We start from the raw sequence: 22,744 nt of genomic DNA, 5'->3' as shown, positions 1-22,744 counted from the left end.
AGTACCATTATTTGACATGATTCAAACTCAACCCTCTAAGGGTCTGTTTACATTTACCGAACTAAACTAAACTAATTGGAGCTTAATATTGGGCTAATATGAATATTTTATGAGAGAAGATAAGAGCTGAACTGAACTGATTGAAGCTAAACTATACTTAACTGATTGGAGCTAAACTTAACTGAAATTAAACTGAAGTAAATAGACCCTGAGATTAACACTTTATTAGTTTGCGATAAGTAATTGTGGGCGAAAAATAACCCTGTCAAATTAACTCCGAGAAAATACTCGTTAATATGCGATATTAACGAGGCTCGTTAATATGGGGTTACAAGGGTCATTTCCAGTCTTTCATTAAGGGTACAATTGTCATTTACATTTTAGACGTTAACTAGAGCGAAACGTCCGTCTTCTCTTCAGTAAAGCATCCCCGTTTCGCTAATATTCCCGTTCATTGTCAATTGCCTGACTTCAACTCACCTGGAGTCGAATTCGAAGTCAAGAATCCCCAAATTGGTTCCTTCTGGAGTCGTGGACTCGAATTCGAAGTCAAGAATCACTGTCGAATTCATGTGCATTTCTACTGCGGCGGTGCTGAGCGAAGTTCGAAGTCCAAAAAATTACCTCTTTTGCTAGAAATTTGAGGTACCAAACCTTGAGCTTCCTCACCGACGAAGCTCCACCACTTTGCTGGAATCGACGAACCTCCAAGACTTTGCTGGAAACTGAGCTCCAACCTTGAATTTCGACTCACCCACTCGACGAAGCTCCCCTCACATTTGCTGGAGATTGAAGAGCATTACAAAATAACGGATGTGGAGATGGCAAAATGAAAGTCAAAACGGGAGAACCAAAAAGAAGGTTAACCTTTGACTAACGTTGGAGTTAAATGCCAACATACCACCAATTCGAGAAAATATTAAAATAATCAGCGAAGTTCTTTTATTTGCGATTTTGCCACTATATTGACATTCATTGTCAATATCGCATATTAACTGGCAAAGCTCATTAACTCCCTAGTCTAAATTGGTTAGCGATAACCCTTTGAGCCAAAAAAATTCACAAGTCACAAGTCCTCACAAGTCACAACACAAACGAGAGAAGGAAGGCGCAGCAATGAGCTTGGCACTGATCCAAAGCTACTCTTCAGCCGAAGAAGACGAACAACAAGAATCAAATCATCACTATCACAATTTCTCCGACGAAGATGATGACTCTGATTCCGACAACAACGCCGCCGTTTCACGCGTTCCCTCCTCTTACCGCCCTGTTGCCGCCCCTAAATCTTCTCACGATTCAGCTCTTCCCTCTGCCCTCGACGCTTTCTCCGAAGTAATTAATGCTACTCTCTCTTCCAATTCTTCCAATTTTCGTTGAATTACTGCATTTTTTGAGATGGGTTTTTTGTCAATTTTGATTTTGAGTTGTAAGTTTGATTACCCACTTCTTATTTTTTGTTGGGTTTTTGGAGATTTCAGGGCCACCGCAGTTTCTTAATAATTGCGTAGAAGATCAGAGTGTAAGAAGAGATGTTATTGTTCATCGAGGTCGCAAGAAAAGCAGAGACAAGAAAGATCTGCCTACTGGTATATTCCTTAATTTTTGGAAAATTACCAATTTTATCGTTTTGGCCATTAATTAGACCTAAAATTTGGATGAATAATGGTACTTTTATTCATAATTCCATGTTCTATTTCAAAGAAATCATCTTTCAATATGTCATTTAATTAAGTTCAATTTCTATACACTTATTTTTGGGGGTGTTTATTAGGGTTTTTGAACCATTGAAGACAAGTCATTGGGAAGATTATAGTTTAATTTTTGTTGTGGAATAATAGGAGCTATATGTGTAAGAGATATTGAAAACTAGGTTGGAGCTTTTGGAAGAGATGGTACTCATGGTAGCACACACGGGTTTATAGAATTTTTACCCGGTGTTCGCCTAGCTGCAGTTTATTTAAGCATACGCTCATATTTGTGTTTGAATTGATGAGGGATTGCGTTTCTCAAGGTGGAAAGGTAGGAGCTTGAACGGTAGGTTAAAAGATCTCGATTGATGTAGAAATTTAGGGAGAGAGAGAGCTGGAATATTAATTGAGGGCCAAGAACACTTGAAAAGAGATCAAATTGATTGGATGGATTGTGTTGTTTTGAGAATCCAAATCTTCAGAGAGACGTCGAATAAGTGGGGTTGGGGACCTTGAGGAAATTATCTTCTGGTTGGTGGGAGAAGGATGATATTTGGGATTTCATGTTATGCTTGAGTTTGAGCTGGGTAATCTTGGGGTTTAATGTCAATTTGAGATTGATGTGGTGTAAGGCTCACATTTTGAAGTTCCTTTTTTGACCTTTGAATAAGTTGGGCAGGGTTTTGGATGTGGTGGGTATTTTCATTATTTATTCTCAATTAAGTACTCTATACAAGTAGACATGTTCATTTTGAATTAGCTTAAGCTTGGCTTGTCAGGAAACAGGATGAACTTGTACTAAGCTTCAATCCACTTTGTGTTGAGTTTAGTTGCATTGAGCTTGTGAACAGCTTGATTGCACACACACACACACACACACACACACACACACACACACACACACACACAAAAAAAAAAAAATAGAAGCATTGGTATGGGCTTTCTTGGAATAATAAAAGGTTGAAATATGATGAAAGTAGGGATTCATGGAGAATATAGAACTGTGTCATAATCGGAAGCAGTGATATGCCCTTTATTGTAAGACGAGTGATAAAATCTTTGATGAGTGATCTGAACTTAATTGTACAGGGAAGATAACATAAATCTGATGACCGTGTAATTTTTGTTTTCGGGACATGAGCATTGAGTCCAGACGGTTCATCATGGTACTTTGAGGAGGCTAGTAGAGCAAGAGTAGAGTACTAGTGTCTATGCACTCTATGATGGCGGGCTATTTTCCTTTTTTTCCCCCTTTGTGTAAAGGGATACTTTGTAGGTATTATTTGGACATCTATGAAAAGTGAGATCAAAGTAAAGAGCTGAAAACCCTTTTGAATTAGTTTGTACAGCATCTGGTAGCACTCTTAACACTTGCTAAAAAAAAAAACCAAAAAACTGATGTGCAGTACGCTTTGAAATGGCAAGGGATAGCACCTCATGTTTTTCTGAAAAGTTTCTTTGGAACAATATCATTCTCAAGAGAATAGTGCTTCTGAATTGGTTGTCGAAATGGCATTGATTGATGAGCATTGCAAAGTAGAATTTCTAGAGCATTAATGGTATCGTGATGTGTAATATAAACCCATTTACATTGAGGCCAAGTTTATGACTAAATGTTGCTTGCCAACAAAGATGTATGACAATCCGGGAACAGAAATCTTCAATCCAATTAGATAAAGTATATGTGCAATGTGTAGGAGTCTCTAAAATTCATACTTGACATGTTGACAGGGTGCAAGTGGAGTTCTCTGTTATTTTGTAGCCAATTTTAGATTACATGTGATATCTTTTGTGGGTAAATTAAATAAAATTGATGATGATGTTGTTCCTGTAGGTGCTGTGGTGGAAGCCAAGGCCCATATAGTTGGCATTCGTGAACGAGTAAGGAGTGATGTTGAGGGTAATGTTCCTTCAACGCAGCCTCAGAAAACACCCCCTGCTACTAAAACTGATGATGGCTCTCAACCAAGGTATTCTTACTCATCTTACTCTAGCACTGTTAATGACACATATAGTTTATTTTCTGTAACAGGGTTTTTGAGGCAATTCTTTTTGTTAGTTTCATCTTCAGTCAGCATTTTGTTATCATTTGATCTCAGAGAAAAATTCACATAGTTTGAATCATTAGAGTTGGGGACCTTGGGGTACATATATACGTCTGTTTTATCATGAACTGCTTTGGATGATCATGTTAATCTGATCTTAGTAATACTCCCATCATTTGTTAGCTTGGGGGTAAGAATGAGTTTTATTCCATTTGTTGACCTTGTATGTTTTTTTTTAAAAAAAAAAAAATTTATTTATTTATTTATTTATTTTTATCAATTAAGTCAGCCGTATGAATCTTGTTTCAGGATGTGCTTGCAATGCGGTATACCCTTGACCTACTCCAGTGCCCTTGGGATGATTTGTCCTGTATGTCCTTTAGATGACTCAAAGAAGAAGGGATCAACCGTTAAAGATAAAGAGAAGAGCAAGCGAATGAAAGGCCAGTCTTCTCATGCTAGTTGGAAAAGTGAGACAGAGATGCACCTCAGGCAGCAATTTGATTAGAAGATTTGAAGGAACAATTCTGCATGCTGGCAACATACCATCAGTGAAAGCTTAGCATAGCCGCCTGTTATTTTATTTCTTCCAGAAATTAGTGTTAATGACTATCGTATGATGTTAGTTAAATTCAGAGATCTTTCTGGAAGGAATTGCAACTGTGTTTATGCTTGTATCATGTGTATGATGATTGCCGTCACGTCCATTAGAATCCAAGTTTCCAATTCTAATTCCAACTTCCCTCCCCAAGACCCAACATTTTTATGTGGGAAAATTCTTCTCTCTGCTATAAATTTAAGATCAAGTTCACTCGGCATTCCAAAGTTGGAGAACACCCAGACATACTGTATCAGAGCGCTTCTTGTTCATTTGGGATTATTGATTAGAGTAACACGTACTATATGGAGCGATTTGTGTGAAGAAAGGGAGGGGGGGGGGGTGTGGAGATTGGTTGTATTATGTAATGCATTGCCTTGCCAATGGTAATTATAGTTAGTTGCTACATGCCTCAGAATAATGATTGAACCAAAATGAGTGCAGCTCTATATGCTCTAATATGAATTCCCCCTTGCTAATATTTTTTTCCTTCCAAACTGAGATAGAAATCGTAATGTCTGTAAGTTTTTTGCCAACTTTTGGGATGATTTGAAAAGAAATGACCTCTGCTAGAAGAAGCAATAGGTCTTTCCTTCAGCTCAAGCAATTTCATAAAATTGGCGATATGTATACTACTACAATTCTTTATTTCAGGAAGGAATACTGTTTTTCTTTTCTTGCATAGCTTCAGTATCCTCTCTTCATTCTCCTTCTTTGGTCAAGTTAATATATCCAAAATAAGCATGTCTAACTCGGTTATTTTTTATAGCGGGTAGTCCAACAAAATACAACTACAAGACATTAGCTAGCCAAATTTGAACATTTGCGAAAAAAATTCAAATTTGAACATGTTATCTCCCTAAAGTCAATGTACACATATGATGCCAAAAATCAAATGTAAAAATGTACACAATGAGTTGCTGAATGCAGTGATTTAAAATCCATCTGTATTTTGGAGGCTTCTGATCAGCATCTTCCCTCAAACAGATAGTCTGAAACTCAAGCCTTTTAAGCCACAAAGAAGTTGCCGCGTCCTCTCCCTGCATAACTGGGCAGGTCTAGCCAGCAAATTTATATAAGAATACATACTAGCTAGATTAAAGTCTACACACCATCAGATTGCTCTACCTTTCTATATATTATCATATACTAAATTTTCCATAATTTCTGCATGAACACTCAACAATCACAGCATGACAACCCCAGAAATGGCGGAAGATCTTCCCAGAGTAGATCTTAACTACAAGGCAAAATAAACAATCTATGGCAGTATGATACTTGAAGTTAGACAGGTTGTGAGCAAGTATAATTTATGATTAGTGAGAAAACAGCCAGTAAAAGATTAAAAAAAAAAAAAACAAAAAGATATCACCTAACTGACAAGCAAAATTAAAACTCTTCCTAAAGTAACTCTAGTATAATACAAACTGATAAACTGGTATTGCAACTTGCAAGTACATGCATAAATAAAGAAGAAAATAGTTACAAGTGTCGGCATAACTGACCATGAAGAACTACATGCAGGACAGTATGCCAAACTTTCAGGACTGAAGCCACTTGCTCTCAGGGACCTCATAGAGCAATTTGTTTGCACATCAGCTTTCAAAATCAGTGTTCAGTAGCTTCACCATTAGCTGAAGTAGTTTCTTCTCGAAAAGCAGGTTTCTCTGCTATCAATGGACCATGACTACGTGCCTGACCCTGAAATTCCGATGAAACTCAGTCTCAGATTCAATAGTATTCTCTTTTTAATTATAATAATAGGCCTCCAAAGGACAAGTCTTTAAGACATTTCCAATTGTTCAATTTGGAGGACAAGAAACATGTTAACGATGTCAATTGTCAAAATTTGACTTAACTTGAAATTTGACCTGTAACATGGATTTTGAACATGATTTCATCATGTAATGACTCAATTACTCAAATAACATATGATGAGTTAGAAATAGCAAAAAAAGAAAATTAAATCTATACATTTATAATTTTATGGGTAATAATTCAATTTAAATCAATTTATGTAGGGAAACGACTTTATTATTCCGCTGGAGTAACCGAAATCTGAGTCACAATCTAGGACTTTCTAATCTAAAGCAGGCATAAATCACCCTGTTTGAAATGTAGACTAAATTATACATCTAGAAATAGGGTTCAATTAATAAAATATAATTATATCATACGCTAACTACATACCATGAACCATGGTTGGGTAATTTAGCTCGTAGAAAGCTAGGAAGGCAATAGGCTGATACCTATGGCTATAAACATTGAACACATTGCCACAACTAAAACAAAATAACAAGAAATAATAAAAGTAGGGTCACAATCTTCATGATAAGCCGCTACCATCTTAACTCACTCCATGCCCCATATTAAGGGTAGTTTTAAAGCACATTTTCACCGCTATATGTTGGGAATTACAACCGAATATGGTATACAGTCAAGAATGTTCCCCCTAGATATAAAACTAATTTCATATACATTGGATATTCAAACTCGCGCACAGAAGTTCCTTACGAAGTGACCCATGACATCCCTGCCAAAAGAACTTTCTAAAAAATGCCAAAGCCTATTTATTTAGACTTTAGGCCACGTTCTTTTGAAATTACAAGACCAGTTTCGGCAAAATACAATTTCAACTTGAAATGATCTTTGACGAGCATAATTTAGTTTTCAAGCAGTATAAATCAATTATAACAAGTGAATATTAGTATCAATAAGCATTTGGTGAGAACTGGAATTCATCTACAGCCGTCAACAATTTGATAGTTACACAGTATTACCAAAGAGTTATCAAACACAATAGTAAACTAGGCAACAACAACCAAAAAAAAAAAAAAAAAAAAAAAAAAAGAAGAAGAAGAAAGACCAAAAGCATACCATAGTGTGAGCCTTCACAGGCAGAGCATCCGAAGGAGCTGTTGCAGACGGGTCTGATGGCCTATGGAACAACAAGTGCGCTATTGATCGATCAATGGGATTCGTATCAGTTTCCATATCTATAAATCCTGTGCATCTGTGTGAAACACCATAAAGATAAGAATAATTAACAGCATGCACAAAAACACACACATATTTACACCATCATCTACTCATTATTATATCAGAAAATCTGACAATTTCCTTTGACATTCCAGATAAGCATTAATTACTTTCTAACAGATAACTGAAGAATACATCAGCATTTGGAGAAACTTTAAGGTTGGAAAATTCATACTTATTTGTTCCATCAGATAGAAAAGCTTCACTAGTATCTTTATCATCTTTGTCACCACCAATAGGGTTGACACACTTATGCCTCCGCTCAGCACTCCTGGCAAGCCGATAGAGACTGTCTCTTATGCACATTTTTGTCCTTACGTCTAGCTGGAAAACATTTCAAGGTTAATCAGACTCAGAATAAGCGGAACAGTGAAGAAGTTATTTGAATGAAGAAAATTAAAATACAAATAGGAAAGTTGCATATTACAATATTTTCAGCTGATCTTATGATTAATTGACACTAGTCTTGCATACAAAACTTCCAAGGTCAAATGTGTAGAATTTTTTGTTAGGTAATAAGACACAAAACAAGAATGAGGACTATGAGGTTAACATCTCATTACCCCCCCCCCCCCCTATCTCTCTCTCCAAAAGCAGCTGCAATTTATCACACTCTATTCATTAATTGGAAACAAGTCTACAACTTTGCGAGATGATATTCAGACGTTCAAGTAATATCAAGTTTATACCTTCTCCATGACACTTTGTAATTGTTGAAAACTACTAGCATCAATTGATACTTCATCCAAGACTGAGCTCATACAAGAACTTTCCTGTATGTTAGATGAGTCCAACTCTGTTGCAATCCCAGCTTCATCATCAACTTCACTCTGACCTTCAGCTTCATTTTCAAGATCACATAGCTTTTGTATACAAATTGGATCAGAATCAACTTTTTGAACCATAAATTTGCCTTTTTCAGGATGTCCAGATAATTTGCTTTGAAATGGCCTGTCTTTTTTCTTGTTCCTGGGAGTTGAAGGATTTTGGAGAGCAACATCACGAGTGCTCTCCACTGATTGCATCTGGTTGGATGCATATGAAGACTTTTTTAGGGGTACTGTTGGAAGGCCACCATCTTCAGACTTAATTATAGATGAGGCCGTACTTTGTAAACCTTGATTAGTAGAGCGACTGTCATTGGGATTTACCAAAGAAATTGGTATCTGTGCAGAAGTGCAATGAGAAGCATCCTTTTGTTGACTATTTTCGGACGAGAGATTACGTTGGAAGTTCAATGAATGGTTTGATTCCGCTGCCTGATTTAGGCTATCAAATTGAATGAAAGAGACAATATTATCTGAAGGCCGCTCTTTTCTTTTCCCTTCTGATGGTTTCTGATGCTTTGGCTGGCTGATATTAGACTGGATCTGTCACATAATGAAACCAAATGTAAAAAAGCAATTCCTAATCACAATAGAGAATGGATATGAACGTTGCTGACATTGCGACCCTACAAATATCACACACACACACACACACACACACACGAGAACTAAACTACAAAACACAAAGGCCACATATTTCATGTTAAATATGAAAGATCTTTGAGATCACATAAAACTAGCGAACATGGTGACCATGTATAGCAAACACAAGGCACAAGAACATGACCAAGACTGGTACGACAGAAATGAGCATATGGGGTGGATATTACAGTAGCATATGCTATTGTCATGATGTGAATGTAAAATTGTGTGATAATTTAGTTCAAAAGTAAAACTTTCAGGTGAGAAAAGCACAATTTCACAGCCGCAAATTTTCATGAACAGAAATTGATCTTTGTCAATCAGATTGGAATATCATTCCAAATCAAGGCCATGATCTGAAAAGTATAATGTCAGAATATATGATCAAGAGATTACTCCTGGTTAACAATATATAACTTTGTCTGTCATTGTTGTCTACACAGAAATCGCTCCTTCAGTAGGATTAAATAATAACAAATTACATACTTGTATCTGACAGTAAGAGGGTTTAACCAAAAAGAAAAAGACTTAATTCCACAGGAAGTTGATCATTCAGCACAGCACCTTTTACCTCCCCAAAACAACCACTGAACCACATATCCTTAACAAACCAGGAAAGCCCTTACCTAGCATAAGAAGTTAAAATATTAAATCAACCATTTGAAGTCTAATTGAACAGTGAGCAACTAGCTTCTTTTAAATAGCTATGATTCTTCTTTCAAGATAACTAAGACATGTTAATAGTATTGGTAATTATAACTTTATAAGCGTAAAAAGATAGTCATTGAAATGCTTATAACACTGATAGCACATAAGCTAACCATAAAAAATATGTATATATATTTCAATATGGAAATAAAAAGGTCAATATTATATCCAACTAAATTTAACGGCATAATGTATACTGGGTAAGCAAAATATATATTATTCTCCATCCAGTTAGTGCAAAAGCAGGCACCTATATAAATTTCTAACCTGTGATTCACTGTCAATGCTAGATATAACACTGGATCCATTATTGTTAGAGGAATTCATGACGGTTGAAGGGCCATTTGCAGTCAACTTCTCTGATACTCTCTTACTGGCAACTAATGTAAGCTTCTCATCACTTTCATCAGCTACTAAACTGTTGTTAATCCCAAAGACTTCTTGCTGTTCAGTCACACCATCTAGTCTGCTTGTACTGCAGTCTGAAAAGTTAAAGCTCGGCTTGATTGCATCATCAGATCCTTCCATTGCATGTGAAGTTGGAAACCAGCCCAGTTCAACATTATTGTCAATATCAAGACCAAAAGTTGAATCACAGTTTCTGCACCATAAAAATCCATATTTGAGCAAGTTAATAAACATTTTTTTGGTCTGCAAGAAAATGGCAAAAGATAATGGGAAAATCAACGACAGCATCCAACTACCTGAACATCCGGTCAACATCCTCAAAGTTTTCTATCTCAGACCATTGATAGTACAATAGATCGTTGCTCTCTTTGCCATCAAGATTATTACCAAAAAAGTCAAGGCCACTTTCCGCATGAGTTGCATTGTTCAGCTCATATTGGTACAAGTTATTGTCCATAGAAGTTGCTCGCTCTTCAAGTACAGGATCCCCCGCACATATTCCATCACCTGTAAGATCCATATTACTACTTGTCATACAGTGTTTAAAAGTCCTCTCTTCATCAGACGGGGAACATGAAAATTTTCCATTACGTTCCCCATCAAGGGAAGCAGAAAAACCTCCACTAGATGAGTGGGTCCGTGGGCTATTATCCATCATTTTTTCCTTATCTTCATTCACAGAACAAAAGTGGGTTCCCTCCTTTCTATGAATAACATTGTCTGAAGCACTTCTGTTGTCAGCATTATTTACAGCGCATCTTAGTTGAAGTCGTTGACTCTTACTACTGTCACTCTCAAGTGAAAATCCACTCCTATTTCCTCCAGGTTGAGGCACTATATGATCGTCATTGTCACCTAATTCCCAGACGATATCTTCTAGCTGCAACAATAGAAGACGATCAATCTATCTGTCGTCTAATCAATAAAGTTTTAGTTTTCATAAAGTTTACATTCTACATATCTAGATCATGTTTCACGTTGTACACAAAGCAAGGATCATTCAATCAATACCAATCACCAGTGTAATACAAAACTCGTATGACATCCTATGGAGGATAGAAAAAACAATAATCAAAGAGAACAAAAACACATCATACATCAAAAAGCACATAAAGTTCGAATGGCCCCAAGGGAAACTCTAGTCTTCAATCCTTCTATTTAACTTCAATGGAATAAAAGACATTTAGAAAAACCTAAACATCAATGTAAGTATTAACAGGACATCAAGAATCCAGTAACAGGGATCTAGGGAGAACTCCGAAATTCTTTGAAACCTACTTGACCATTACCACATTTTCCACCCCACACTTTTCACGGCGCAACGAATTATCAGAAGTCTGCACCTATCTCTAGCAGACTAGCTACAGTTACAGTACTGCTGAATTCTCAGAAATTTAATCAAACTCCTACAATCCTACATATACTGAATCATAGCGAATGCGCGTAAATTAGTGGGGCCAATCACCTATGAAAGAACTCCAATCTAATCAAATCAAACATCATTTCAAATTCTAATTTAACTGCAGGGGAATTACCATCAACAACCACTAACTTACATCACTTTCACGACAAGACCAATTTGTGCCTTAAGACAGTAACAATGAACTTAATTTTGATCAAATACCGGAAATTCGGCCGATTCAACAGAGTTTTTACATAAAATAAGGTCTGGTACATCAATTAATACAATGAACAAACAAGAATTATAATTGGAAAAATGATTAAATACCTCGTAAATTCGCGAATCTGACATCACTTTATAAACCCTTCATCCAGTTTGTAATACATAGATGGCCCAAATCGACATGTTAGAATTACACACCTTTTTCTGCATATTAACACAAATAAAAGTATATATAAATCAATCAAATTCATCAATTAATCGAGAAAAAGCAATTTCTAATCAATATCAAACAAACCAAAAACCTCATTTCTTAGTTTACTGCTACTTTATAATCAAACTCCAAGTATTAACAGCTAAAAAAATCATTTAAAAAATTTCAATTCCTTAAGAAAATAGCTTTTTCGATGAACAAATCAACCCATTTTAACTCCGTAATAAAAATAATTTAAATCAACAAATTAAACTTAAATCTGAATCAACTTGACTAATTCCACACCAAAAAAATCCTCAAAAATGCTAAAAATCAACCAAAAACCACACAATAATTACAGAAATAATAATATTTTAAAAAATTCCACCAAACTCACCTTTAATAAACAAACTTGATACCACAAAAAATAACAAAATTAAATCAAAATCTTCCAACAAAAACCCTAAACCAGATCTTCCAAGAAGTTCTAGAGACTACAGAAGAAGCAAGAGGAGAGAAAATAGAGAGTAATAGAGAGAGAAAATAGAGCTATCTCGAATTGTTTCTACTCTTCTAATTAATTTTATTTTTTTCAGAAAAAAAAGAATTATTCGATAATAATTTAAATTATTATTAGGGTAATTTAGGAAATGGATTAATATAAGAGCGACACGTGGCAAGCGTAATCAAAAGAACGATGGGGGATTAAAGTTGGTAAATTAAGGGAGGATCAGAATTGGTGGCGGAGAGGTGGGCAAGGAGATACGATCAGTTTCAGCCATTTGATTGGTCCACGTGTTGGTTATTTAGGACAAGTTGGCACGTGTAAGTTTGGTGTTTGTGGCACGTGACAGGCTGGTTGACGTAGGTTGTTAGTTGATTTATTTTTATGAGAGTTTTTATAATCCACAAGTGGGTGGGAGTGGGTCCCGATTTAATATTGTTTTTGGCGCCGACCTATTTGTATTTTTAATGTTAGTTATAAAAAATTGAAAAATAAATAAATAAATAAATTGTAATTGATTAAATTTTGGTTATATGAAAGACTATGGGAGCCTCTAATGTTGTGTGACCAAAACCATGAGCCAACTTTATCATTGGGTTTTTTACACTAGTAGAAGTAGAGCCTGTTCTCTTCGGCTTTTTTATTATTTAGTTTATAATTTTCTTTTCTTATAAAATATTCAATTTAGTTTAGCTCCAATTAATTTCGTTCAGTTTAATAAATCAAAACATGTTTGTAATAGTATTTTCTTTTTTGTGATTTCGGGTCTGTTCACATTTACTTAATTTCAGTTCAGTTCAGCTCCAATCAGTTCAGTTTAGTTCAGCTCTTAATTTCCCTCTCTCATAAAATATTCATTTTAGCTTTGTTCAGTTCAGTTCAGTTCAGTTCAGTTCAGCTCAGTTCAGTAAATGTGAACAGGCACTTCGTCATTTCACGTGTGCGGATATATAATTTATGAGGGTTAATGTTGTATTATATGGACAAGATTTTAATTGTAAATCAATATTAACCGGTCAATCATGTAGACTTTAAACAACTGATAATTGATTTAGTAGAATTTACTAATTTATATTGCGTTTAATTAAGTGTAATTTATGGCCTTATACTTGAGGACTTGGGTTTTATTCAGATATAAAAAGGAGATTCATTTACAATTGATCACTTTGGCCTACTGATGAACCATTAAAAAAAGCCGAGTAAGTCTGATTTTTAACTAGTTGGCACAAAGCAAAACTATAATGAACTTTGATTTCATTACTTTCTTTGATTCTTAGATTTTTTAGATTAATACAATATATGATATAAATGTTGATTAGTATGCATGAAATCTCATATAATCGAACTATAAGGAATAATGAATAATATATATATGTGCCTTAGCATTAAAAGATGTTAATTACTTGTATGTTTTTGACAATGCATGAAATTATACAACATGTACTTTGTAATAAATAATGAATTACTTTCTAATTAAGGGTGTTTTAATTCTCAATGGAAAGTCTTAATTTTTGATACCTAATAAGTATGTACCTAACATGCACATACACAACAACATGCATACGCAATTACGCATTATTCTTTTAAGCTCTGTGTAAAAGTGTTTAGTAAATAAATATTACTCGTAGTTATTATGAAGCAATGGGCAATTCATTATTCTTTGCAATTGTGATTTTGATTCTGTTAGTAAACTCATCCTGTGACGTGTAATCACCTGGGAACTCAGGGAGAATATACGTATTTTTTATGAGGAAGAATATACGTATATTGGTGGCTTAGAAAGTGTATGAATTTTTTGTTATTCCTTAATGATGTGTTTGGTGTACCGCATATGGCCTCAATTTTATAGTATTACTTGAAAACTGGTTTTCAGCAATTGGGATTTTATTAAGCACCCCTTCAAAAGAGTCCTAGCCACTTATTTGGTCATACATGTGTTTAGTTATTGCAACTTACAAGTATTTATTAGTAGTATAAGTTTACAAATGTTCATACTTGCACTACTTTTTTGTTTGGTCGATTCTTATGTTTTAGATTCTTGTTCAATTGTTCGTACAGATATTTACTCTATTTTCTTTTTATTTTGAAATGATATGAAATTCTTATATAATTGTTATTTTTTGGTAATAAGTCTTCTAAAGATGGGATTACATCAATGTTATTGTAAAATAGTCAATTATAGAGTAATTTTAACAATTTTATGAGAACTTTAATCTCTTTAATAGGGCAACTTTTAATAATATGTAAGGAGTTTGATTGTATGTTAATGTGTGATTTTCAATTGACACATGTTATGAAGCTAATATGATTAATCTAATGCATTATAAGTGTTCTAATATGATTACTCTAATACACTATAAGTGTTCTAATATGATTAATAAGTTCAATTGTTCGGACATCTATTCCATTATTTTCTTTTATTTTGTGATAATATGAAATCCTTATATAAGGACCGGAGATGAAAAATTGGCAATAGATGTTGCTTTTTAAGTTAAGGGATTTACAAATTTTAAATAATGTTTTTTTTTTTGGTTCACACATCCTCCAAATCCACACTTTTAGGAGGTAATTATAGAGAAGGCAGAGGAACTACTTATCAACATTTCTTTAACACAGAGAATAGGGAAGAGATAGGTTCTATGTGGGAAAAAAAATACTCCGTATATCGATTAGTTTGTCTATTTACATTATCTTATGTTTTTCTCAAAAAGTGTGTAAGGAGATTATATTGCAAGTAAAAAAGAATGAAGAAAGTATTAAGAAACTAGCCTTAGTTTTTCTTATGCATACGAACAATATACTCCGTATAAAGTACATTTTTACTTGGTTGGTAGGGAGAAGGAATCTACTGAGCTAGAAGTCTAAAACATTTCATAAGTTCACCTAGCTCGGGATAGCAGGATTGGCCCTTTGCCCATTTAGGCTTCAGGAGTGTGGGGCCTGGGGGGAGGGAAATCCCCATAACCCAAGAAAGTCTCTAGAGTTAGAACTCGAGATACAAAATTTCCCACTATATCAAACCTTACTAGGTAGCTGGTGCAATATATATATACCACGCTTATGTACGAAGTGTTATATTACCCCGTATGGAGTAAAGTATAGTCTTACTTAATACTTGGTACGATGTATGTGTTATGAAGCAAGTTGGGTATGGGCCCTGCGACTAATATGCAATAAAACTGGTGCTTGATAAACGACCTGGGCAGATATGAATAGTGGATAAGGTAATCAACAGCATTAGCAACCAACTTGAGAACTTGTTAAAAAGAATGTGTTGACTACATCTTTCTTCCTTTATTAAAGCCGTGTAAAGAGTAACAAATTGGATACAATGTCAAAATTTAGTTATATGATTGACTTCAGTTGTACATTTATTTTGGTTTTTTTTGTTTTACTTGAAAGAAAAGTTAAAATAGTCTTCGATCAAGACTACAACCTAACTTATCGGAATTAATATAAAAAGAAAATTTGCTACCCGAGTATTATACATGAGAGTCATACTTTTCAATTTTTATAATAAATAAAATCATTAAATCTAATAATTTGTCATCTTCATCATCATTGTAATCACCTATAAGGCTACAAAGTATAATTTACGTAGTATTTATATTGATTAATTATACGACTTATCAAGGCTATAACGTAACTTTTTTTTTTTTTTTAAATATCAAGCCTATAACTATATAAAAATTAATTACTTCTAACGTATCATAAACTTTAAAAATAGTGATCGATAATTTTGAGTAATTGAAACCCTCATCTTTAGTCTCCATCATCTTCAATGCAAGGACAATAATAATCAAAAGGGTAATGCTATACATAGTCCTTAGGGGTACATATAAGCATTAAATCACTGTTAAAAACTGTATAAGATTAGAAATTCATGAAAAAAACACTCGTAAATCAGTATAATTAGTGTGTTTTTGTCATGATTTCCTAAATTTAAACAAATTTCTAGAGTATATATAATGATTATATACTTAAGGGCTACGTATAGCATTTTCCTGATCAAAATAAATACTCCGTAATTATTTGATTGATAAAAACGGATATTTTCTTTTGAAAGCTAAAAATAGTATGTTTATGACATAATTAATTGTTGCAACCAACTTTGTTACATAATTTAGAGAAGTTGATGTTTACAATTCAATACAAGTGGAACTCCCACATGGTTTTTTAGATGATAAAGCTTTATCTTGGCAATGGCAATGACTATGAGTAGTCATTAGAAATTTAGAATGATATGTATTGTCATTAGTATCTTACTTTGTTGTATTCCATAAATGTCATACTCAATACAGCAAAGGCATGACTAGTGATCTTTTTGAGTGTTGGAAGTTGTTTTCACTTTTCACTAAGAGTTGTGACTTTCACCATAAACAATATCTGAATTTTTTTATCGGATTTGTCGAACGTTAATTGAGGTTGTATATGTGAGTACGGAGTATAAGTATTTGTGTTTTAACCTAATAGTAAATGTAACTTATTGTTATGTTTAATTTGACTATAAAAAGAAATGAACATTTTTTCTTAAACAAGATATAGGGAAAAAAGAAATTATTTGATGAAGAATTACACTTTCAAAAGCGATTTGATTAATTATAAAACATTGAAATCTAGGGAAAATTTGTGATGATGAAGAACTTCTTCCCTCTCCACAATTTCGATTTTACACTCACGTGAAAATTTACACCAACTCACATTCTTCTCCTTGCGTGCTCGTGTGGGGGAGAATGAGAGAGGGTGTATAATTGCCCCCTCCCTCTACCCCAAAAGTTACATGAAAGGTTCATCACAAGATGAAAACCAAAAGAGCAAAAAGAAAAATCAAAAGGACTATTAAATATACATCTGAGGAAAAAAAAAAAAAAAAAAAAAAGAATAAAACAAACATCAAACAATACACATCTTGCAATGTTTTCCCAAACCATCCACCCCATTTTCAGTGTAATGAAACAGAACAAACCAGAATTTGTTAATCTTCAACCTGTTCATGTGTCTCATTCATTTTTTTTCCTTCCTCATCTTCCGTCTGCTGAAGTGAAGGAATCGGCAAACCCAAAAGGTCGGGCAACCATACTAGTTTGTGTATTCTCAATGAAGGATGATGATGAAGATTCTGCCTGACTCGTACCTTCAGATGCCTTCCATCTCTTTAAGGCCTGTGGTAAAGACATGTCAAGATCTATACCATAACAATCATCAAAATTGGCCTCTGTTGGTTTCCAAAGCTCCACTAAAGAAGACAAGACATTGACTATATGACCCATGTCTGGCCTTTGATATGGCTCCCTCGCACAACAGTGGCCTGCAAGCTCAGCGACAGTACTGATACTGGCAAGGGTCCCCTCATCAAGTTCGATGGTGGGGTCAATGGCTTTGCGGAATGTATCCTTGTTAATGTGCATACGCTTGAACCATGTCACAAGGTGCATGCTTTCTTCAGGCTGCGTCTCGTCTAAGGCTTTCCTTCCAGTCAGCAACTCCATTAAGACTACCCCAAAGCTAAAGACATCGACTTTAGTGGTAACTCGTCCAGTTACTGTTGAAAATTCAGAACAATGATAAGAGTGGTTATTCCAATGCAAGTTTGAAGAAATTAAGTTCAATAGCCCTCAAACATATAAAAAATAACAGTCAGATATTTCAGAACAATGATAAGAGTGGTTATTCCAATGCAAGTTTGAAGAAATTAAGTTCAATAGCCCTCAAAACATGTAAAAAATAACAGTCAGATATACATGACTTATTGATCCCTAACTGAGCTCTACTGGACATAATTTAGACAAGGACTCAATCACTCAAAGCTGTCTTACATCATGCGTCTTATAACAAGGAAGGTCATTGTGTTGCAAGATACAAAATACGAGTAGATGTTAGCAGCAAAGACACATAGATGCTCACTAGAAGAATACAGGAAAATAGCTTTGCATTTGGAGCTATAAATTTATGATTAGTACAGTCAGGTCAAAATCCATTTGGTCAACAAATGAGAAGAACAAACACTATAGAACACAATATGAAGCAAATGCAAGTGAAAATTTCAAAAGAAGGTACCTGCATACTCTGGTGCCAAGTATCCAAATGTTCCAGCAATCCTAGTTTCAACTGACGCCTTCCCTTCTGGAGCCAAACGTACAAGACCGAAATCAGCAACTTTTGCTCTCATATCATCCCCAAGAAGAATATTAGAAGGTTTTAGATCACGATGTATAAAGCTTTGATGGGCTAAAGTATGGAGATACTCAACACCTCTAGCCACATCCAAGGCAATGCTCAACCTTCTAGTCCACTCAAGAGGCTTTAACCCTTCCTCGGCCCAGTTAAATACATACCTACTCAATGTTCCTTGAGGCATGTACTCATATACCAGAAGTTTCTCGTTGCCATCTAGACAGTACCCAATAAGTGAGACCAAATGCCTATGGCGGACTTTAGACAAAACTGCAATTTCAGACTTGAACTCACTCAGTCCTTTTCCTGCAATCACCCCAGAATCCATTCTCTTCACGGCAATCTTTGTCCCATCATGCAGTTCCCCTTTATATACTGTCCCAAATCCTCCTTGTCCCAAAATATTATCCTCGCTGAAATTATTGGTCACATTTTTAAGAACCTGGATGGAAATAACCATGTTTCCATTATCACCCATTTGGATGCTACCTGTATCACTGGATGGAATAGTGTGGCTTTCACTAACTGTTCCTACACTCACACTTGATCCAGCAACTGTAATCTTGACATTGTCATTGTCAGAGGCAGAGTGACGAGGATGTACCACCATTGCATTCGGACTTTGCACCCTACTAAACTTGTTTTGCTTCTTTTTGAAGAGACAAAATCCCAAGACACCACATAGAAGCAAAAAGAGAACCGCTCCAACAACAGATAGAGCTATAATCACACCTGTAGAAAGTTTAGATTTTTTCCCAGAACCACCATCCTGTCCTTCAGCTGTGCCTGAGGGAGATGTTCCTTGACCACGTGTAACCTCGCTCTCATCCTTCCCAATGTCGGGATTACCCTGAGTATGCAAAATCAGATTCTTTTTGAAGGATGGAACTTTGCCATAAATCTGATTGTTTGACACATCTAATTCAGTAAGAGCTGGCAGTGTAGTAAGCTCTTGTGGGATGGTACCAGTGAGATTATTATTTGCAAGAATAAGCCTTTTTAGCGATTTAAGTGAAGCGAATTCAGGAGAAATAGTTCCATTAAGACCCATTTTCTCCAAATTAACAGTAGTAATGTTACCATTGCTACAAGTGATACCAAACCAATTACCACAAGGGTTATTCCCCTTCCAGTACTGAGCAAGTCTTTCAGGATAATCCATTGATTTCACAACAGAAAGCAAAGTATTCACTAGAGGACTGCAATCACCAGGCTTTGGCAAGCAAAAACTGTTCGTATCCTCAGTCGAATCCACAGCAACCGAGTCCTTAAACACTGGCATTGGCCCTTGAAGCATGTTATTGGTCAAGTTCACAACAGCTAGAGACTCTAAACTCATCAAAGACGGCGGAACAACTCCAGTAAACTTATTATCCCTAAGGCTCAACACCTGAAGATCCTTCAATTCTGAAAAATCAGGCAATGGACCAGAAAATGCATTCTGATGCAACCAAACTTCCTTCAAAGCAGTCATGTTCTGAATCACATCAATCCTCCCATTAAGCCTACCAACACTTTTCTGCCCATTAACCCACAATGACTGAATTTGAAACCCATCAAAGCTCCTAGGCAACCCTCCTTCCAAACTATTAAAGCTCAAATGCAAATTCACCAAACCCGGAAACGAATCCGGCCCGAAAAAATCAGGAATTACACCAGTAACATTAGCAGAATTAGCAGAAAAATTCTGAAGTGTTGAAGCATCTTTCAAGGATTCAGGAATTTCCCAACCCTCAAAAGGGTTATTATCAAGATCAACAGACTGAAGTACAGACAACCCAGTAAACAAATCCCTAGGAATTGAACTAAAATTATTATTACTAATCATTAAAACTTGCAATGAACTTAATCCACTTAAACTAGGAAAAGGGCCTGAAAATTTATTCCATTGAACTTCTAACCTTTCAAGAGAAGTTAAAGAAGAAAGACTAGCAGGGAGAGTACCTTCCAAGTTCTGGTGCCCAATTTGAATCCGGGTCACCTTTTTTTCCTGGCTACAACCCACATGGGTCCATTTACAGGGATCTGGGTCGGACCATCCAAGTGATTCGGGCGGGTTATTCAAGTTCTTCCTCAAAGCTAACATTACTGAAGCATCATCTGAACTTGCTTCAGAAAAAACTGCAATATTAAAGAAAATTGAACACAACCCAAGTGATAAAATGGGTAAAAATAAAGACCCAACATTGTTTTTCTTCTTCATCTTCTTCTACCCAAAGTTGGCAACTTTCTTAATTGTATTTTCCTCCAAAAAAACCCAGAAAAATTCAAGAAAAAAGAAAGGTTTGTGCAAATGTATAGCAGGCTTTTTGAGTGAGGAAAAAGCAGATGAATGAATATGGGCTGTCAAAGAACTGGAAAAGCTCAAATTGTAAGGAGCAGGAAAATGTGTATGATTTTCTTTTTATTTTTTAATTTTTTTTGGGTATTTTTTTTTTAAGGGTTTAGTTTGGATGTAAATGAATTAAGATTATGGAAAGTTGTGCTGATCTCAGGACTTAGCTCCAGAAACAGGTAAGGCAGCACATGGTCTAGTAGGAGCCTTTGGTCATGAAATTATTGTATACCTTTGTTTTGGCCTACATATAACCAATCAAATCTGGATAAGAAAAAATATAAATATCAGCTTCCCTCCAAACTTCAAAGTATCGACACAAAGGTAGGTATGGATACAATGAAGAAATCGTAGGACATATGTGTGCCTCGTGATTTCGGGGTGTTTGGTATATGAGATAAGCTGGTAGGAATAACGGGTTAGAAATAAAAAGGAAATGATAGGAAATATCCTATGTTTGTTATAGAAATGAGAATAATAAGGAAAATAATGTTATAGTGATAAAACCTTTTTCTTCGAAATGTAAGGAGAAGGGATAACATGGAAGGAAAAGACAATGTTACCTAAAATGGAATAAGTAGAAAGAGCTTAAGACAGTTAAGAGCGAGTTAATTACAACATTTTAATAATTTGATTGTAGTCCCAATCTTATTTTTAACTCACAATAAACTTGAAAATGTTCAATATTTTATTATTATTATTATTTGAAACATATGTGCCTTGTAAGTATTAAGAGGCGAAATATAGTATTTCAGATTAAGTTTGAACCGAACAATAATTTGAATTTGAATTAATTTTGGAGAACCTTCGAGATTTGAATAAAGTCTTCATTTCACCGAAGATGGTAAATTCACAAATGTAGAAAATTACCTTGTTTCAATAATTCGATGTTAGCAAATGTGACGATTTCTTTGAAAATTTAAGGTTTTAAGAGGCTATGATGTTAGGGATTTTTTTTGTAGAGAGAGATTTGCTTGAGAATTTTTTTTGTGATGTTGGGAAATGAAAAAAATGGCAACCTAATAATTAGCCAGCCACCGTATTCAGTCGTTAAATATTGTTTGAGTTACTTACGGTGTATTTAAAACTTAAGACGACTAGACTAATTCAAGGTAAATGTTTATACAATTGTATGTTTTGTGTACAATATTATAAAATAAATATTAGCAAAGTTTTATTTTAATTTTATTTTATTTTTTATTTGAAAAGGTAAAAAAAAAAAAAAAAAAAAAAAAAAAAAAAAAAAAAAAGTAGTAATATTGGAAGACCGAAAAATACTTCTATTGCAAAGTTTAAGGATATATGGTGCACAAGTATAAAAAGAGTATGAAATAGAAGGCTAGAGTAATTGGCTAGTTCTCCGACTTACAGACATGAGATCAGCGGTCGAATCTAGTGGACAGATTTGTGAAATCAATCACTTCAATGAGATATTTTGAGATGTGGTTGTCAAATTTTGAAAATGTAGTTTGTCTTTCTATGTCAGTAGCTTGTCTTAATGTAGTTAGAAATATTGAATAACCTTCCATTAAAATGACATTAAGACTTCATCATATTGTAACTTGCACACAATCGCAGCATAGCTGTTATACATACATATAACAATCACATCATCCACATGGTACAAGTTAACAAATACAAGTATGAGATTTCATTCATTCTCTCAAAACTAATTGTTAGGATTTGTTACAAATTTCAATACATCCACCAATTTGAAAAAAAAAAAAAAAAAATCATATCCACTTCATATCTTATACTCCCTCCGTTTTTAAATACTTGCTCCAATTCTATTTTTTATACTATTTATTTGTCCTACTTTAACTAATGTTTGTGATTTATACTTAAGAAAAAATATAGTCTTGTGGGTATTTGTTGAAATCATATCAATAAATAGATTATTAATTTTCAATTGTTAGAATTTATACTTATTGATAATTAAAGATATTAGTGATCAAAGATTA

At 34.7% G+C, this 22,744-nt stretch overlaps 3 protein-coding genes across 5 annotated transcripts; 1 reads left to right on the top strand and 2 right to left on the bottom strand.

Moving 5' to 3' along the window:
• The first annotated feature begins 1,057 nt into the window (after positions 1-1,057).
• On the top strand, positions 1,058-4,434 carry LOC145560376 (uncharacterized). Its single transcript, XM_081621625.1, has 4 exons — positions 1,058-1,332; positions 1,472-1,586; positions 3,523-3,658; positions 4,043-4,434. Exons 1-4 carry the CDS (start codon positions 1,117-1,119, stop codon positions 4,239-4,241), a joined length of 666 nt encoding a protein of 221 aa, XP_081477751.1. The 5' UTR covers positions 1,058-1,116; the 3' UTR covers positions 4,242-4,434.
• A 635-nt stretch (positions 4,435-5,069) lies between these two features.
• Positions 5,070-12,356, bottom strand: LOC145559041 (protein LNK1-like). 3 transcript variants are annotated; one of them, XR_014092646.1, is made up of 9 exons: positions 12,167-12,356; positions 11,685-11,783; positions 10,252-10,835; positions 9,815-10,148; positions 8,060-8,740; positions 7,546-7,694; positions 7,209-7,344; positions 5,837-6,032; positions 5,070-5,389 (listed from the first exon to the last, which is right to left on the bottom strand). XR_014092646.1 is itself a non-coding variant. In XM_081620443.1 (8 exons), the coding sequence occupies exons 2-8, from the start codon at positions 11,706-11,708 to the stop codon at positions 5,940-5,942; spliced, it is 2,001 nt and encodes a 666-aa protein (XP_081476569.1). In that variant the 5' UTR covers positions 11,709-11,783; positions 12,167-12,356; the 3' UTR covers positions 5,678-5,939. The 3 variants fall into 3 exon arrangements, 1 of the variants encoding a protein (XP_081476569.1); XR_014092647.1 differs by having other exon boundaries at positions 5,070-5,379; XM_081620443.1 differs by lacking the exon at positions 5,070-5,389 and having other exon boundaries at positions 5,678-6,032.
• A 4,496-nt stretch (positions 12,357-16,852) lies between these two features.
• Positions 16,853-21,210, bottom strand: LOC145559040 (receptor protein kinase TMK1-like). The gene is made up of 2 exons (XM_081620442.1): positions 18,332-21,210; positions 16,853-17,816 (listed from the first exon to the last, which is right to left on the bottom strand). The coding sequence occupies exons 1-2, from the start codon at positions 20,649-20,651 to the stop codon at positions 17,296-17,298; spliced, it is 2,841 nt and encodes a 946-aa protein (XP_081476568.1). The 5' UTR covers positions 20,652-21,210; the 3' UTR covers positions 16,853-17,295.
• Positions 21,211-22,744: the final 1,534 nt, after the last annotated feature.

This window comes from Chenopodium album, chromosome 9 (assembly GCF_948465745.1).
Source record: "Chenopodium album chromosome 9, dcCheAlbu1.1, whole genome shotgun sequence".
Taxonomy (NCBI): domain Eukaryota; kingdom Viridiplantae; phylum Streptophyta; class Magnoliopsida; order Caryophyllales; family Amaranthaceae; genus Chenopodium; species Chenopodium album.
The sequence above is the reverse complement of the archived record's forward strand: the minus strand, read 5'-3'. Positions and strand labels throughout refer to the sequence as shown.

Coding starts and splice junctions, on each gene's coding strand:
- LOC145560376 (XM_081621625.1), top strand. CDS start 1,117: ATGAGCTTGGCACTGATCCAAAGCTACTCTTCAGCCGAAGAAGACGAA. Junction 1,333..1,471: donor CCCTCGACGCTTTCTCCGAA/GTAATTAATGCT, acceptor GGGTTTTTGGAG/ATTTCAGGGCCACCGCAGTT. Junction 1,587..3,522: donor CAAGAAAGATCTGCCTACTG/GTATATTCCTTA, acceptor TTGTTCCTGTAG/GTGCTGTGGTGGAAGCCAAG.
- LOC145559041 (XM_081620443.1), bottom strand. CDS start 11,708: ATGTCAGATTCGCGAATTTACGAG. Junction 10,836..11,684: donor CAGATTCGCGAATTTACGAG/GTATTTAATCAT, acceptor CTATTGTTGCAG/CTAGAAGATATCGTCTGGGA. Junction 10,149..10,251: donor GATGTTGACCGGATGTTCAG/GTAGTTGGATGC, acceptor TTTATGGTGCAG/AAACTGTGATTCAACTTTTG.
- LOC145559040 (XM_081620442.1), bottom strand. CDS start 20,651: ATGAAGAAGAAAAACAATGTTGGGTCTTTATTTTTACCCATTTTATCA. Junction 17,817..18,331: donor CTTGGCACCAGAGTATGCAG/GTACCTTCTTTT, acceptor AATTTTCAACAG/TAACTGGACGAGTTACCACT.